General features: G+C 46.7%; 1 protein-coding gene across 5 annotated transcripts in view; it reads left to right on the top strand.

Annotated features, from left to right (window-relative positions):
* The window catches only part of LOC137350489 (AT-rich interactive domain-containing protein 3B-like), a 211944-nt gene that overhangs the window by 183729 nt on the left and 13550 nt on the right, over nt 1-14665 (top strand). For all 5 annotated transcript variants that reach the window (XM_068015137.1, XM_068015142.1, XM_068015138.1 and 2 more), the window contains 2 exons: nt 11810-11993; nt 13691-13935. In XM_068015137.1, the coding sequence (XP_067871238.1) occupies nt 11810-11993; nt 13691-13935 (429 nt within the window). The remainder of the gene's footprint in view (nt 1-11809; nt 11994-13690; nt 13936-14665) is intronic.

The raw sequence follows: 14665 nt of genomic DNA on the forward strand, positions 1-14665 counted from the left end.
AGAAAGAAAGACTTGCATTTCTGTAGCACCTTGCAGGACCTCAGAACATCCCAAGGCGCTTTACAGCCAATGAGGCATTTTTGAAGTGTAGTCAGTGTTGTAATGTAGGAAACACAGCAGCCAATTTGTGCACAGCAAGCTCCCACAAACTGAAATGTGATAATGACCAGATAATCTGTTGATTGAGGTATAAATATTATCCAGGACACTGCTTTTCTTCATAATAGTGCCATGGGATCTTTTTACGCTCATATCCCCAATGAAAGAGGGCAGCTTCTAGATCTGTGACAGTGCTGCTGAGTTGAGCACAGGGATTGGCTGAGCAAAGCAGGGCAACCTACAGGTTCTCCTGGGTGTTTTTAAGAGGCACCTAACTTTCGTTCAGCATCTACAGAACTGTCTGCAACTCCCGACTCAAACCACTCTGGCTTTGAACGTTTCTCCTGACCTTCAGATGCATCCTAACAATCTCTTAAACCGTGTCTCTCGACCCCCTCCCTCCAATTCCATCACATCTTCCTGCTGTTTCAGAATGATATTCATCTACATGAGGGGCACTATGTAAATGCAGGTTGACTCCCAAACGTGCCTACTCAACCAGACACCGACCCGAGTCAGCCCCTTTAAGAGAAGGAGAAAATCTGGAAAAGCAGCTAAATAGAAGGGAAGATAGTAATCATGTGTTTATTTTGAAGAGCTTTATGTGAATCAGATTGAGTGACATTTATCACAACAGTCCTGCCATCAGTATACTGTCTTGTCCTATTTAACGTTTATGCATAGACCCCTCCTCAAAAGGGATTTGAGCCCTTCCTTCGCGATAATAATTATTGATGACTTGTCTACAACGTCACACTCTGAACTGCCCATGTTTCCACAGTGATTATGTGAAGAAATGGTGGGCCTCCTGTGGCATTGCTCACGGTGAGTGGAGGATAACAGTCCAATTTTGGGAGAGAATTAGGGGGTGATTTTCCAGCTGGCTGGCTGTCAGTTCTCAGCTGTTGAAGGCCAAGGGACCACCTTGGTCACCCCAATGGCGTCGAAGGCCCCACCTGATGCCATTTTCAGTCAGGCCTGGAAATGGGCAAGCATAAATCAACCTCTAGATCGTTCCCAAATTTGGATTGTTATCTTGCACCCTCCCTGAATGCCACACGAAATCTACCGATTTTAACCATTTCCTGAAATAATCACCATAGAAACATTAAAAAATGGGTTTCAAGTTCAGAATGCGGCCTATGGGCAAGGCTTTAATAATTATTATTAGCTTGCGAGCCGGCTCAATTTTTTTTTTGTGATGGGGCTAAGGTGGGGGCTAATTTGGACAGGACCGTAGGCTAATGGGAACTGTTTCTTGTGGGTGGCTGTTTTAATATGCAAATTGGGGTCCTACACTGGTCGCAGTTTTCAAAATGCGCCTCGCTAGTTTTAAAAAATATATCTTAATACAATATAGAAAAAGGCCACTGACTCATTGAAGGGCTGAATCGGTCAAGTTCCATTTTAACCGTGTGATTTGCTGGATTTTTCTTTTACTGGGATTGCCCTCTGCCCATGTTTACGTTGCCCTGTAGGCCACAGTTGTCCACGGCGACGAGCTCTCATGCTTATCCGAGATGTTGGCCTGCTTAATAAGAAGACGTCAGTCCTGCGGTAGGTCGCTGCAGCCTTTTCAATCACTTCCTACCCCTCGCATGTGGCAGCACAGATGTTTATCAGCTGTAAGAAGCTGAGGGATTTGTCCCCAGTCCAACGTTTACAACAGCTCTCCCTGACAGGCCTATTAGTTTCCATTCAATCTCTGTAAATTCAATCAGCATTTCCAACGTGACAAAACAGCCTGGCTAATATAGACCATTTGAAGTGTGCCAAGGCCAGGCATAATTAAATTTCCTCCTTTACTTCCCTCTTCAGAACATTTAAACCACTACTCCATTGACAAATTTGTTGTGGGTGTATTAGATCTTATACAATTCATTTCGTGGTGACTCACATGAGGGGCACTTTTTGGTGCGTCATTTCCAAATGGCCATTCATTGCACGGACAGGGAATATGGGTGTGCTATTCGACTGTGAGGAGAGGCGCCACCGCAGAGTGCGATCCTGTCTTCATCTTGTTACAGCCAGGTGAGGAGGGGGCCTCAGGCTCCCATCTTGTCCTCCCTCTTTTGACTGCAACAGGTTTTATTCCCCTTTTTAAAAACAGTGGTTGTGCTAAGCACCTCAGTGAGTGTTTTACCTTTAATGTGAGTGTGAAAGAACCAATCGGACAAGTTTTCTTGAGTTTAAACCAGAAAGAGGTGAGTTTATTACACTTAAAACCGATCTTAAAAAATAATAAATTTACGCTACGCATTCACGCACGCATTCACACGAGAATCACACATACACAAAAAGATTACAGAGGGGAAAATAGATTTGGTGGTTGGATTAGAGTCCAGAATAAATGGAAATTAAATACATGGTCTGTGGGCTGGATGATTCGGTGGTCTTCTGGATGAAGCTGTATTCTTGAAGTCCTTGGCTGGTCAAAGTGCACTTTATGGTTGGCTCAAGGCTTTCTTGGAGGCAGAATTTCTCTTCTCTGGCTGTAGCAGTCTGTAGGTTTGGAGGGTCCACAGCCGCAGACGGTTTTCAAACTTGTGTAATCTGGTTAATTAAAAATTCCTCATTTTGGCATATTGTGTTTTCTTGACAATCTGACATTTTAACACAAAGGCTTTACAACTGACCATGACCTGGGATGACCTCTTGGGCTCAGGGTAAAACTGGCATAGCTTGATGGGATCACGCAGCCTTTGATTCTTGGTGGCCACCTTTTGTGGGTGGAGGTGCCCACAGCTGGGTGCCACAGCAATGCGGGCAGGCCTCAGTCTGATGAGACCATAGCATCTCTGACAGTGCAGCACTTCCTCAGTCTTGACCTTGATTATTGTGCTCAAATCCTGGAATGGGACTTGAACCCAGAACTCTCTGGTCTGGAGGTGAGGGTGCTATCCACTGATCCACAGTTGACTGGTCTTCCTCTACCAGCATGAATAGTGGGGCTTGGCAGGCTATTCACTATGAAGGGTAAATGGCAGAAGCCAATTATATGCTTGCCTGTACAACGACATACATCAAACATTTTTATGCAAACTGGTACACTGAAATGCAACAACAACCACCATTTATATAGCACCTTTAACCAACTAAATGTCCCAAGGCATGTCACAGGTGAGTTATCAACCAAAGCCATGAAAGGAGACATTAGGACAAGTGACCAAAAGTTGTTCAAAGGACTAGGTTTTAATGAGTATGTTGTGCCCATTTCTGGGCAGCACACTTTAGGAAGGATGTTGAAGGCATTAGAGGGGGTGCAGAGAAGATCCACGAGAATAGTTCCAGGGGTGAGGAACCTCAGTTACGTAGATAGATTGGAGAAGCTGCGTCTGTTCTCCCTGGAGAAGAGAAGGTTAAGAGGAGGTGTTCAAAGTCATGAGGGGTCGAGACAGAGTAGATGGAGAGAAACTTCCCATTGGTGGAAGGATCGTGAACAAGAGGACGCTGTTTAAAGGTGATTGGCAAAGGAAGCAACGGCGACATAAGGAGAAACTTCTTTGCGCAGCGAGGGGTTAGGATCTGGAATGCTGTGCCTGTGAGTGTGGTGGAGGCAGATTCAATTGTGACTTGCAAAAGAGAATTGGATTATTATCTGTAGAGAGAAAATTTGGAGGGCTATGGGGAAGAGGCGGGGGCGTGGGATTAGCTGCGTTGCTCTTGCGGAGAGCCGGCACAGACACGATGGGCTGAATGGCCGCCTTCTGTGCTGTAACCGTTCTATGATTCTATGGTAGAGCGATGAACATCGAGGATACGCAAGAAGCCAGAATTGGAGGAGCGCAGAGATATTGGAAGGATGGAGGAGGTTACAGAGATAGTGAGGGGCGAGGCCATGGAGGGATTTGTTACAGAGATAGTGAGGGGCGAGGCCATGGAGGGACTTGAGAATTGGGATGACAGTTTTTTTTTAATTGCCGGACTGGGAGCCAATGTAGGTGAAGAAAGTACATGGATGATGGACAAGCAGGTACATGGGTGATGGGCGAACGGGACTTGGTGCGAGTTAGCATGCGGGTTTACAGAGACCGAGATGCTTCGCGTGAATCAGCATATTCCATCAGTGTGCTGTTGTGGCGGTATTAAACCAGAGCTAAAAGGCAGAGTAAGTGATTAGATCCTGGCTGAGGGTCTGAATTGCTAGCCAGTGTTGCTTTAACAGCGCGGGATTTGGCTATCTCTTGCATTATTCTAAGATTTTCCATTTGCTTTTTAAACTAAGAGCCCAGGGGTTTGTTGAAGCGAATACTGGTGTGTTTCACTGACAATGAGGATTTGAGAGCATTGTAGATTGTGAGGCCGTGGGAGTCCTGTGCTGCATCTTTGCGGTCAATGAGCAAAATGATCATTACGGTCACATTAGTTACACTTGATTAAATGTGAAGTCTTGGCATAGGTAATGTCTATAAATCGAGAGGCTCAGTATGAGTGGGAGTACTAGTTTAAGTTGCAGTGTTAAACTGAGTGTGATCCTAGGTCATTCTGCATTGATTTCACCATCATTGAATTGTGTATAAGCACGATTAACATGTCGTAACTCAGTTTATGGTCCGTGCTGTGTGTGTCCGACCTAGGCCCGGCCCGACCCGAACCCGAAACATGTTGTTGGGGCCCCACCGGGAACCACTGTATCCCCTGGGACCCCCCTCCCCCTGAACTGAATGCCCACCACCCCCGCAACCCCTTGCCAGGCACCGGGCCCTCCAAACTGGCCCGGCGGCCCCACCTCACCATCTGTTCTCCAGGGTCCTACTACTGGGCCTGGGTCCAAGGCCTCTGCAGTACCGGCAGTGGCCACCGCTCCTGGTGGGGCTGCCGATACTGCTGAGCTTCCGGCCCTCTGATTGTCCGGCAGCTCTTGGAGGCGGGATCCTCGTCCCGATAAAGTCTTTAAAGGGACGCGGATGCCGTCTCCTAAAACTTTGAGCCCAAAAGACCGACGGATCATTCCGGGGTTCTGAAAAAATACAGAGGCGGTTATCCCCCGTATTTTCGGCCCGGCACCGGGAGCCCGGCCTCCTGCACAAAATCCAGCCCTTAGTGTGTATGTGTGGATAAGGGCAGCCTTAGCTGTCATGTCCTGTACAGTCAAATAGCCTAGAAGCACGTGCTATCCAGGCCCATGCATATGAACTGGTCACTTATCTGTACCTTTAGAGAGGAGAGGAGGAAAACTAGAAAAAAAGCATTAAAACAACCCTTACAGTTCACTGTCGCTGGGTCAAAATCCTGGAACTCCCTTCCTAACAGCACTGTGGGTCTCCCTACCTCACAGCGGTTCTAGAAGGCAGCTCACCACCACCTTCTCCAGGGCAATCGGGGATGGGCAATAAATGCTGGCCTGGCCAGCGACGCCCACATCCCAGGAACGAATAATAAAAAAAAATTTCCCCATGATCAAGGAGGGTGTGTCTCTGCTTTTTCTCTCTGTTTAAATTTACTTTTTCATTCTGTTTTCCTTTTTATCTCCATTTCTATTTTCACATCCTTTTATGTCCAACTCTTCCTGTGTTTTTCTCATTCTATCCCTTCACAGTTCACGTGGCTGCAGTAACTGCAACAGATGTGGTGGGGGAAAGTTCTGTTCAGTTTTAACGGATTAACGGTTGGAATACGAGTTCAGTGTAGTTTTAATAGAGAGCCTGGTTTGGGATGCTAGTTCTGTGTAGTTTTAATTGGTGACCTTCACCGCAAGTATGAATACTGTGATAGCTCCACCTCCATGATAGTTTTATTGTTTTCTGGAAAATGAGAGGGAGAGAGAGAGAGATGTGTGGAAATATAATCCTGGTTGACAAACACAGATGTTAATCTTGATGTCCACTGTGACGGAGTGAGCCTCCTGCCAAAGGCCAGTTGGAACTTGGAGGCTTTGTTGGTATTCATTTCACAGTAATTAACCTTTTCTGAAAGACATTCTCGTCTGTTCAGCAATGGTTTTGAGTTTGAAATCAAACGGCGTTTCCAGCTCTTAAGAGAAAGAGAACAAGCCGATCCAACTTCCACAAATATGAAATTAAAGAATCGGAGCTGAAAGAAGGGGTAGTGTGAGTCACCACAGAGCAGGATATGTCACGACAACACCTGTTCACAGTGGCCCAGACTATCCATTTTCTTTTTTTATTGAAGTTGATAGAACACCAGAGTGTCCAAAAATAATCAGCAGCAACTGGACAGCTCATATCCCTGGGATTTATACCCATCAACCAGCTGAGAAAGAATAATATTCTCATCCTTGTTTTAAAATCCTCCGTGGCTTATCCGCCCGCCCCCTATCTCTGTAAACTCCTCCACTCCACAACCATCTGAGATGTTTTTTTTCCTTTGGGGAATGTGGGTGTTTCTGGCTAGGCCAGCAGTTATTGCCTATCCCTAGTTGCCGTTGAGAAGGTGGTGGTGAGCTGCCTTCTTGAACCGCTGCAGTCCTTGGGGTGTAGGTACACCCACAGTGCTGTTAGGAAGAGAGCTCCAGGATTTTGACCCAGCGACAGTGAAGGAACGGCGATATAGCTCCATGTCAGGATGGTGGGGGAACTTGCAAGTGGTGGTGTTCCAATGCATCTGCTCCCCTTGTCCTTCTAGGTGGTAGAAGTCGCGGGTTTGGAAGGGACTGTCGAAGGAGCCTTGTTGTTTAGCTGCAGTGCATCTTGTAGATGGTGCACACTGCTGCCACTGTGTGTTGGTGGTGGAGAGAGCGAATGTTTAAGGTGATGAATGGGGTGCCAATCAAGCGAGCTGCTTTGTCCTGGATGGTGTCAAGCTTCTTGAGTGTTGTTCGAGTTGCACCCATCCAGGCAAGTGGAGAGTATTCCATCATGCTCCTGACTGTGCCTTGTAGATGGTGGACAGGCTTTGGGGAGTCAGGAAGTGAGTTACTCGCCGCAGAATTCCCAGCCTCTGACCTGCTCTTGTAGCCACAGTCTTTATGTGTCTGGTCCATTTCAGTTTCTGGTCAATGGTAACCCACCCAGGATGTTGATAGTGAGGGATTCAGTGATTGTAATGCCATTGAACATCAAGGGGAGAGGTTTAGATTCTCTCTTGTTTGAGATGGTCATTGCCTGGCACTTGTGTGGCACAAATGTTACTTGCCACTTATCAGCCGAACCCTGGAGGTTGTACAGGTCTTGCTGCATTTAGACATGGGCTGCTTCAGTATCTGAGGAGTTGCAAGGTGTGCTGAACATTGTGCAATCATCAGCGAACATCCCCACTTCTGACCTTATGATGGAGGGAAGGTCATTGATGAAGAAGCTGAAGATGGTTGGGCCTAGGACACTACCCTGAGGAACTCCTGCAGTGATATCTTGGGACTGAGATGATTGACCTCCAACAACCACAACCACCTTCCTTTGTTCCAGGTATGACTCTAGCCGGTGAAGAGTTTTCCCCCGATTCCCATTGACTTCAGTTTTGCCATACTCGATCAAACGGCACCTTGATGTTAAGGGCTGTCACTCTCACCGCACCTCTGGAGTTCAGCTCTTTTGTCTATGTTTGGACCAAGGCTATAATGAGGCCAGGAGCTGAGTGGCTCTGACGGAACCCAAACTGAGCGTCAGTGAGCAGGTTATTGTTGAGCAAGTGCCGCTTGATAGCACTGTCGACAACACCTTCCATCACTTTGCTGATGATCGAGAGTAGACTAATAGAGCCGGGTGGGACAGGACATACCCAGGGATGGTGATGGCAGTGTCTGGGACATTCTGTCAGGTATGATTCTGTGAGTATGACTATGTCAGGCTGTTGCTTGACTAGTCTGTGGGATAGCTCTCCAAACTTTGGCACAAGCCCCCAGATGTTAGTAAGGAGGACTTTGCAGGGTCGACAGGGCTGGGTTTGCCGTTCTTGTTTCCAATGCCTAGGTCAATGCCGGGTGTTCCTTTCTTAGACTTCGTGATGGTTTGATACAATTGAGTGGCTTGCTTGGCCATTTCAGAGTCAACCACATTGCTGTGGGTCTGGAGTCACATGTAGGCTAGATTTCCTTTCCTCAAGGACATGAGTGAACCAGATGGGTTTTTAACCATGACCATTAGACTAGATTTTAATTCCAGATTTATTAATTGAATTCAAATTCCACCATCTGTTGCGGTGGGATTTGAGCCCATGTCACCAGAGAATTAGTCTGGAGTTGTGGGTTATTAGGCTAGTGACATTACCACTACGCCACTGCCTCCCCAGATCTCTGTGCACCGCCAGTTCTGGCCTCTTGCACATCCTCGATTACTATCACTGCAACATTGGCGGCCATGCCTTCAGCTGCCTGGCCCCTGAACTTTGGAATTCCCTCCCTAAACTTCCCCACCTCTCTCTCTCTCTCTTCCTTTAAGATGCTGTTTGAAAAGTACCTCTTTGACCAAGCTTTTGGTCACCTGTCCTAATATCTCCTTATGTGGCTTGGAGTCAGATATTGCCTGAAAATGCTCCTGTGTCGTGCTTCGGGATGCTTTTTACGGCGTTAAAGGTGCTATGTAAATGCAAGTTGTTGTACAACGAGGATAGCCCTATACACAACCCAGCTTGGCATTTTTCACATCCTTTCTTGTCAGCATGTCTCCGAGTCCAGAGACTGTGAGTTCGAGTCCCAAGTCAGGCACCCAAGCCCATAATTCAGGCTAACGCGGGGTTGAATGTGAGCCTCGTTTTGTCTGTTCGATACAGACCAGCGCAGTTCCAAATTGATTCACCCACAGTGCTGTTACCTCCCCTCTGAGCAACGTAAGAGCTCATCCCACATATCGGGCAGGGTAAACCATTACCCCTTTCTTTTTAAAGAAGTAACAGCCGTAGCACGTAAAAGATGACATGACTTCCGACCAACCAATGGCTATTTCAACATCTCGGAGTCCCAGCCAGTGCTGGATGCGGACGGGTTGAGATGATTGAAGGAAACGAGGTGTTAGTGATCAAAATTAATTTTAAACCGGTCCGTCTCAACTTCTCGGCCAGTTCTCGCAATGGTAATTCTTATTCTGTGGTATTCTGTAATCTGTGAGGACCTGTGCTGCAGCCTGTTGCAAATAACTGTGTTTGAGGGATGCTTTATAGATTGTAAGGTCTCAGTCATGGCTCAATGGGCAGCACTTTGTCTCTGACTCAGAAGGTTGTGGGTTCACGTCCCATTGCAGAGACTGGAGCACAGAATCTAGTGACACTCCAGTGCCAGTACTGAGTGGAGTGCTGCACTGCTGGAGGTGCCATCTTTCACACGAGATGTTAAAGTGAGGCCCAATCTTCCCTCTCAGGTGAGTGTCAAAGATCCTGCAGAACCATAGTGACGAAGAGCAATGGAGCTCTCCATGTTGTCCTGGCCAGAATGTACCCTTCAACAAACATCACTGAAACAGATCATCTCATTGCTGTTTGTGGGAGCTTGCTGTGCGCAAATTGGCTACTGCCAATTTCTGACATTTCAAACAGTGACTACAGTTTGAAAATACTTGGTTGTAAAGCACTTTAGGACATCTGGCGGTATATAAATGCAAGTCTTTTCATTTGTCCTTGTATTTAGAAAATCCCCCTGTACTATTTCGCCCTTCTGCCCGGGCATTCTGGATTTTGATTTGGAACGCTCACTGGGCTCTAGGTTTTGTTTTTCACTGAAAATTGCACTGTGGCAGATTGCAGCTTTGCATTCATTTACATGCCTTGATTACTCATTACCCTACACTTGGTTCCAATGAAGTCCTACCTGCCAGATTAAGTGAATGCCGAGCTCTATTCCCATGCCACCTGGTTCACATTCGTTTGAACGCGGCGTGCAGCAGTCGGCTTTTTGCACTCGAGTGTGAAGTTTTTCTTTCTTGAACTGAACAGTAAAACGAACTCGAGCATTGGAATGGATGTTTTGCCTCCAGGTTCACCGCCAGCAAGGGTAATTCTTAGAGTCATAGAGAGATACAGCACTGAAACAGGCCCTTCGGCCCACCGAGTCTGTGCCGACCAACAACCACCCATTTATACTAATCCTACATTAATCCCATATTCCCTCTCACATCCCCACCATTCTCCTACCGCCTCCCTACACTCGGGGCAATTTACAATGGCCAATTTACCTATCAACCTGCACGTCTTTAGCTGTGGGAGGAAACCGGAGCACTACGAAGGCATGGGAGAGTCTACATGGAAGAACAGAGAAGGGTACCTGGGGTTACTGGGTGCATGGAGGAGCCAGGGGAAGGAGGAGGGGGAAGCAGCCAGGGTGTGTAGTGGCTGTGTTTGCTGCTGAAACTGGCTGTGGGCGGCTGCGGGGTTGTTGTGGGGTTTTGAGTATTACAGCCATCAGTAGAAGGGCCTAAAGGGAGGGATGAGTGCTGTCAACGTCGGCTCTCACAAAGTAAGGGAGACGAAAGCATTTTGATTTAAGTACAAGCTTTAATTTCAGTTACTCTGAAGAGTACATGGCAGGAAGGCTGCTGATCCTTGAGGCTGCAAGCACAGAATGCTTTATATCCGTGGCAATCCTGTTGCTTGGCCCAGTGACGGTGGGTTCCACCAATGAAAGGCCATCCCCGCCACATGATCCCACGCCCGTCGCTACACGGGTCATTTAAATATAAAATCACGTGGGATATGGGGAAAATGGTGGAAGTTACGCCAGCTTCCGGTCCCACCATCGGAAACGCCACGTGACTCAAAATCCCAACCAATGAGGTGAGTCGGGACGTAGTGGTGCCAAGGTTGCGTGTTAAAGGCGTGATGACTGTCTGTCTGAGAGATGGAAGACTGCGGAAGAGAAGACTGAGGGACATTGAGGGCCTGAGAAAGGACAAGAAAGAGCAGGTAATGGTACAATGAATCCTGATTTCAACATGGTGACCATGTAGGCATGAAGAAGTGTGTGCGGTATTTGAAACTCATTGTGGATGATGTGCTTTAATGTAAATTATATGACTATAATGAGTATGTATAGCAAATCTTTTCTCATTTATTTATAAATACTCAATATAGTCATGTAACTTGTATTAAAGACACATCATCATTCGTTATATTATGAGGTCTGGTTGCATAAACTTAGCCTATATTCCACTAAGTATAGAAGATTGAGGGGTGACCTTCTTGAGGTGTCTTAAACGTTAAAAGGATTTGATACAATAGATATGGAGAAACTGTCTCCTCCAGTGGGGGAATTAAAAACAAGGGGACGTAATCTTAAAATTAGAGCTCGGCAATTCCGGATTGAAACCAGTGGGAAATTTTTTCACAGGAAGGATGCTGCATCAATTGAGATGTTTGAGAGTGAGATTGATAGATTTTTATTAGGTTGGCTTTCAAATGATCTGGAGCAAAGGCACAAATGGAGCTGAGGTGCTGATAGCCATTATCTAACGGAATAGCCGAGCAGGCTTGAGGGGCTGAATGGCCTCCTCCTCTTCCTATATTCCTGACACTTTTTACATGACCATGCCCCTTTAACTCTTAAAGGTGATCATCTAAGCATTCTTTTTCTATAACCATCCGGAGTTCACATTTATTTAATAGGTGAGAGCAGATAAACACATTCAGGAGCTCGAATCTGTAGAAGTCCTTTCACTCCTTCAGTTTTCCCTTCCTCTTACATTCTTCATAGCGTTAAAACCCAAGGTTGTCACCTTCTAACAGGGTGAGAGAGAAACATGCAGGAATCTGCCTTTCACTCAGACCTGGTAGGGACTGGGGAAACATCAGTGCTATTGGAAACCCTTCTGCCTCTTTTGTTTTACAGGAACCCCCGTAAACCGGATCCCTATAATGGCAAAGCAAGTGTTAGACCTGTACATGTTGTATAAGCTCGTCACAGAGAAAGGTGGCTTGGTGGAAGTTATCAATAAGAAGATTTGGCGGGAAATCACAAAAGGCCTCAACTTACCTACCTCAATTACCAGTGCAGCCTTTACACTCAGGACTCAGTAAGTAGGAGCTATACACTGCTTGACCGCAGGATTGACCCATGTCCAGCACCATCAAGCCTGTGGATGTGAGATTTTTTCATTCGCAAGCTGCATGTCTTGGGCCAAAGGCACACCAGTTACCAGCTATATTTGTCACATGGCCAAAAGGGGGCAGTTAAGACGAGGGCAACATGCACATGGGAACACCATCAGCTCCAAGTTCCTCTCGTCAGGTCGCACACCATCCTAACATGCACATATATCGGCCGTTCCTTCATCACCACTGGGTCAAAATCCTGGAACTCCCTACCTGGCACCACTGTGGGAGCACCATTACTACATGGACTGCAGCAGTTCAAATAGGCAGCTCACTACCACCTTGTCAAGGGCAACTTGGGATGGGCAATAGATACTGGCGTTGCCAGTGACCCTCGCGTCCCAATCATTTTTTAAAAAGTGTTTTCTAGAAAGAGAAATGTTGAGAACTGCCCATCAAGCACATATTGGGGAGGAGGCCAGAGAGTGTAGGATAGTAGGCCTCCAGTGTATAGCTCTTGCCCAACACGAGAGTTGAGCATGTCAAAGGCACTTCATTCTATCATATGATGCATGTTCTTGACTTAAAAGACAGCCTTTTATTGCTTAATAACCATTGAAAGGGTAATTTCATGAGCCAGCATTCCCATGGAGGAGCGACACTCACAGCAAGTGTCCCAAGTTAACATCTTGAACAGAAGAGGGAAGAAAACTCCCAATGGAAAGGAAAACAAGAGAACAACACAACAGTGATTAAATTTTTCCATTTCCACACACTTCCTAATTGGCCCTGGGGCTTTTTAATCTCGGCTTTCTGCCTCTCCCATGAGATTACATGGCTATGGGGAGGAGGTAAGATGTGCCTAGTCACGATGCTCCAGATATCATGAGGTGCGGGGTAGATTTGATGGACTAGTTGGCCTTACCTTACCCATTATTTTTGACTTTGTATGATTGAGGGGGTTTGCAAAAAGGGGATATAGATACAAGATAGTGATTATGAACAGAGAACTAGAGAAATATTTTTAACCACAGGGTTGGGAGGGTATGGCAGGCGGTCCCGGAGACCATGTCAAACGTGTAAGAACTGGTTAGATAGGGGGAGAAAGGAATAGGGGAGAAGGGTGGGCGCCTGAGGAGGGCAGGATAAACACCAACATGGAACTGGTTGGGCCAAACAGCCTGTTGTAGTTTCTAAGTAATGCACATAGTCCATTAGGATGACCAACTTGAGATGAGTGCAGTTCAATGGGAACTTGCTTTAACCTTTGTGTGTGACCTTGATGCTCCATGGCCTTGCCCCAGAGAACTTCCTGAAGACGAAAGCCCTGTTTGTGACATTTTTCCTAAAGTCTTTGGGAAGTTGACAACATGCTGCCTAGCTTCATTCTTGTGCTGCCTGCAGACCCAATTTTATTTTATTGTATCTTGGGAAACGCTGGCATTTATTGTCCATCCCCACATTCCCTGAGTAACTGGCTGGGCCACTTCAGAGGGTAGTTGAGGGCCAACTATCTTGGAGGCATTAATATCACATCTGTTATATCCTGCCTGTGCCGCCCAGTTTAGCCAGGGTGGGTTGGGGGGCTGTTACCTTGTATTATTTATTACAAAGTGCGGTGTAACAGTAGCTCAGTGCACATAACACTGTGTAACATGTGTCCTTTGTCCGTCTGCAGATACATGAAATACCTCTACCCATATGAATGTGAAAAGCAATCACTCAGCTCACCCGCAGAGCTCCAAGCAGCAATTGACAGCAACAGGCGGGAGGGCAGAAGGCCCAGCTACAGCTCAGCTCTCTTCGGCTACTCTCCGAGCTCAGCGACCACCCTTCTGTCCCCCCACAAGGTCCACCTCTCGTCTATGAATGTTCCTACCACCAATGGTACCCATCTCTCTCCAGGGCAGCTCGTCAAAAAAGGTAAATGATGGCAATTGACCTCTTGTTGTGTTTAGGCCATTGCTGCAGTGAGCTAGTTGGAGCCAACGGCAGCACATGTGGGATTTAAAATCTCCCCTATCTCTGTAACCTCCTGGAGTCCTCCAACCTAAGATCTTTGCGCCGCTCCAATTCTGCTGTCCTGCGCTTTCCCGGATTTCATTGCTCCACCATTGGCAGCTGCGTCTTCAGCTCCTGCCAATTTGCTCCCTAAACCTCTCTTCCTCTCCACCTGTCTTCCTTTAAGACTCCAAGCTTTTGGTCACCTGTCCTAATATCTCCTTGTGTGACTCAGTGTCAAATTTTGTCCTGTGAAGTGTTCCAAGGTGCTACACAATATTAACGGTGCTATAAAAAGGTAAGCTGTTGCTCAATGGTCAATATTAAAGTCCAACTGCCGCCTTATCCTTCATGTTTACAGTTATCGATGGACTGGCTCATTCGGGACTTGGGTCACATCAGTGAACATTTCATGTGCGCTTGGGGTTGAGTTAAGGATTTGGGTTGGGTCATTGTGACGGTAAGAATTGCACTTGGAATAAAGCACACTGCACAGATCCTCCAGATCAGGATCTTTCAGGCTTGGCTGGAGTGGGTCTTTCACTGGGTTTCTATTGATTGGTTGGCTGCTTCTTCATTGGACCTTCAGCAGCACTGGAATTGTCACACGATTATCCACCAATCTCTATTACCAGTCATGAGGAGAGAGACT

The sequence above is a fragment of the Heterodontus francisci genome, chromosome 35 (genome assembly GCF_036365525.1).
Source record: "Heterodontus francisci isolate sHetFra1 chromosome 35, sHetFra1.hap1, whole genome shotgun sequence".
NCBI lineage: Eukaryota > Metazoa > Chordata > Chondrichthyes > Heterodontiformes > Heterodontidae > Heterodontus > Heterodontus francisci.